At 32.1% G+C, this 2,693-nt stretch overlaps 1 protein-coding gene across 1 annotated transcript; it reads right to left on the bottom strand.

Moving 5' to 3' along the window:
- Window positions 1-221: 221 nt before the first annotated feature.
- Window positions 222-2,347, bottom strand: LOC129567513 (sensory neuron membrane protein 1-like; the record flags this gene model as incomplete). Its single annotated transcript, XM_055444485.1, is given in 6 exon segments — window positions 222-443; window positions 925-971; window positions 1,242-1,400; window positions 1,458-1,484; window positions 1,955-2,069; window positions 2,169-2,347. Coding segments are annotated over 6 exon segments (714 nt in total), but the record flags the coding sequence as incomplete, so codon positions are not given.
- Between the last annotated feature and the right edge of the window lie 346 nt (window positions 2,348-2,693).

The raw sequence follows: 2,693 nt of genomic DNA, 5'->3' as shown, positions 1-2,693 counted from the left end.
TTTATGAAACATACTCGCCTTTATCATAGCCACAAACAGTCAAAATAGATACTCTACTTTAACTATTTTTAAGACGAAAGAAACTTACTCTTCTCTTTCGTAACAAAGTCAATGAAACATACACTAATCTCAATCTCACCCATAGATATAGGTATATAATACTAAATGACTCCGAATATATCGAAAAAAAAATTTAATAAAAAACACACACAAAAACTTACCGACTGAAACAGTGAAAACATAAAATGAGTATCGTTGTGTTTTTGAACCGCTTTAACTTCGCCACTCTCGAACAAACCGCAGACAGCTTTCGCTTGAAATTGTTCGGTGTTGCTGCAGTCGACTGGAATGCCTCTGAACAGGACATCCATGATTTTTCCAGTCCAGAACATGTCCTTTGGTTCATGGAAAATTTGGTCGATTGCCGCCGTAGCCATTGGAACCTGGGAATTTAAAAGAAAACTTGCATTTGACTAAAGTAACGGATTTTGATAGAAGTTTCTAAAACAATTGGAAATAAATGCCAAACACAGAATATGTAAATTAATTCTTTTTCTCTAATTTTTGACACCACCACGATCCGATAGCAAGAGACTTTTTACGTCACAGAAATGTGTATGTGCTTTACATGTTTATTCATGTTTAAATAATTGAAATTCTCAATTTTGACTACTTTCAGACGTTGTTCTTGTGTTTTTTAATGCAATTAAAATAGAAACTTTGTGATTACATGTTAGTTCATTAATATTTTCACCAGTTTCGCTCTTGTCACATTCCGTACATTCAAAATTGCCATAACTGAACGATTAAAGAGACAAATATTAAAGAATCAATGTATTTTTGGTTTTTGCTGTCGGATCGTGGACACCACCACAATAAAATGAATGGAAAGTAATAAATAAAATTATTATTGATTGTTTATACCATTGGTTGTTTATCCACCATCAGCGACATGAGCATCGTTGTCGTCACTATATTCGGAACGAACACACACGACAAAAAAAAATCGAGATATAATTTTTGTTCATATGCTATTTTTTCTAAACTTCCGGCGAAAAACGAAATTTGAAAATTTTAAAATTCGTTTTTTGGCTCACTAATATAATACAAATGATTTTATCCATACTTGTTATATTTTTGAAAAAAAAGTTAATTTGTCAGTTGAATATGGTTTCGAGCGATAAATTTTGACTAATTTGTTTTAGTTTACAGTTCAAAGAAAACTTGAAACGTATTCTTACGGGGATGTGGCATGGTAATCACTTCTTCGCCAGATAATCCAGGGCCACTCAAATCCGGTCGGAATATAAACGTATTTTTATAATTATACGTGAGAGTGTCTTCCTGGATGTCGTCAATCAGGTCGTATTTTACTTTCCATTCTTCGAAAAAGTATGGCCCTAAGATTTAAATCGAATTAGAATTTTTTCTAGCAAACGATAAAACTATAAACATACCAATTTCCACAAGTCGTGGTTTTCCACCTAAAAAAGAAATACATATGAACGCGTGAGAATAAAAGACTGACGCTAGCAGGTTTTTCGCAAAAGCGGGATAAAAATCAGTTGCACGCAAAAGAGACATTTCAAAAGGTTACACGCAAACGGAACATTTTATTTTGTCGCATTTTGAATTTTAAAGCTGTGATTACAACAACAATATACTTCTCTCTTGCGTGCAACCTTTTGAAATGTCTCTTTTGCGTGCAACTGATTTTTATCCCGCTTTTGCGAAAAACCTAGTAGCGTCAGTCTTTTATTCTCACGCGTTCATATAATGATTAGTTTTAATCTTTTTTTTCCACGAGAATCACACTGAAGGTATTTTCTTTCAATTAGCGCAATTTCATATGTTTATTATTACAAAATGGTGTCATAAGAAACAAGATTGAAGCAATTTCAGAACCATCATTTCTTGAAAACCATTTTTTTTATTTTTCTTATTCACTTTATACCTCTTGTAACTTCATCCGGATTTGTGCAATTAAATAAGTAAATACGGAAATTGATGAAAAATGGCACTTTTTCATAGAGTTCCCGAACATCAGATTTGGGTGTGAGATTGATTTGCTGTATAGAATAACAAACAAAATCATAAGAAGGAACTCGATTTTTTTTCACACGTTCCAATTCATTGCACTTTGAAAAGAAATGAAACTTTATCCTTACACTTTTCAAGAATTTTGTAAACAACATCGGCATCACTAGCCCCATAAGCACGAAAAGAAGTAATAACACACAAGTACTGAGTATTGCAATTGTGAGATAATTCCACTTTTTCACCGTACGTGGAAGTTCCATCGTTGGATTCATATTGCACAGATTTTTCTTTATTTTAAATTTGATCAAATTTAAGTTTGAAGAAATATTAATTGGCAACCGTTTTAAAGGATTTTGTCACAAATTCAATAGAATATTTTAAATCAAGTCGATTTTGGTATATTCACAATTTCTATTTTATTTTATTTTTTTAAATTTTCAATAAGTGATCATCTTGTTTGTTCGAAAGTGAAAATTTCTCTAAGTCGAAAAAAAGAGATTTGATTTTCAAAAGATTTTTGATTAAACTGTTTAATGTTGATTAAGCCGTCCGAACGGAATGAATGCGAAACTAAAACTGATGGGAATATTCATTTGTCGTAATCAGGATACTGTCCGATGGACACGGTATGACTCGTTGTTTATGAATAGATA

This window comes from Sitodiplosis mosellana, unplaced genomic scaffold (assembly GCF_009176505.1).
Source record: "Sitodiplosis mosellana isolate CC-2019 unplaced genomic scaffold, AAFC_SMos_1.0 Smas_scaffold_11, whole genome shotgun sequence".
In the NCBI taxonomy this organism is placed as follows: domain Eukaryota; kingdom Metazoa; phylum Arthropoda; class Insecta; order Diptera; family Cecidomyiidae; genus Sitodiplosis; species Sitodiplosis mosellana.
This window is presented reverse-complemented; position numbering and strand designations above follow the sequence as displayed.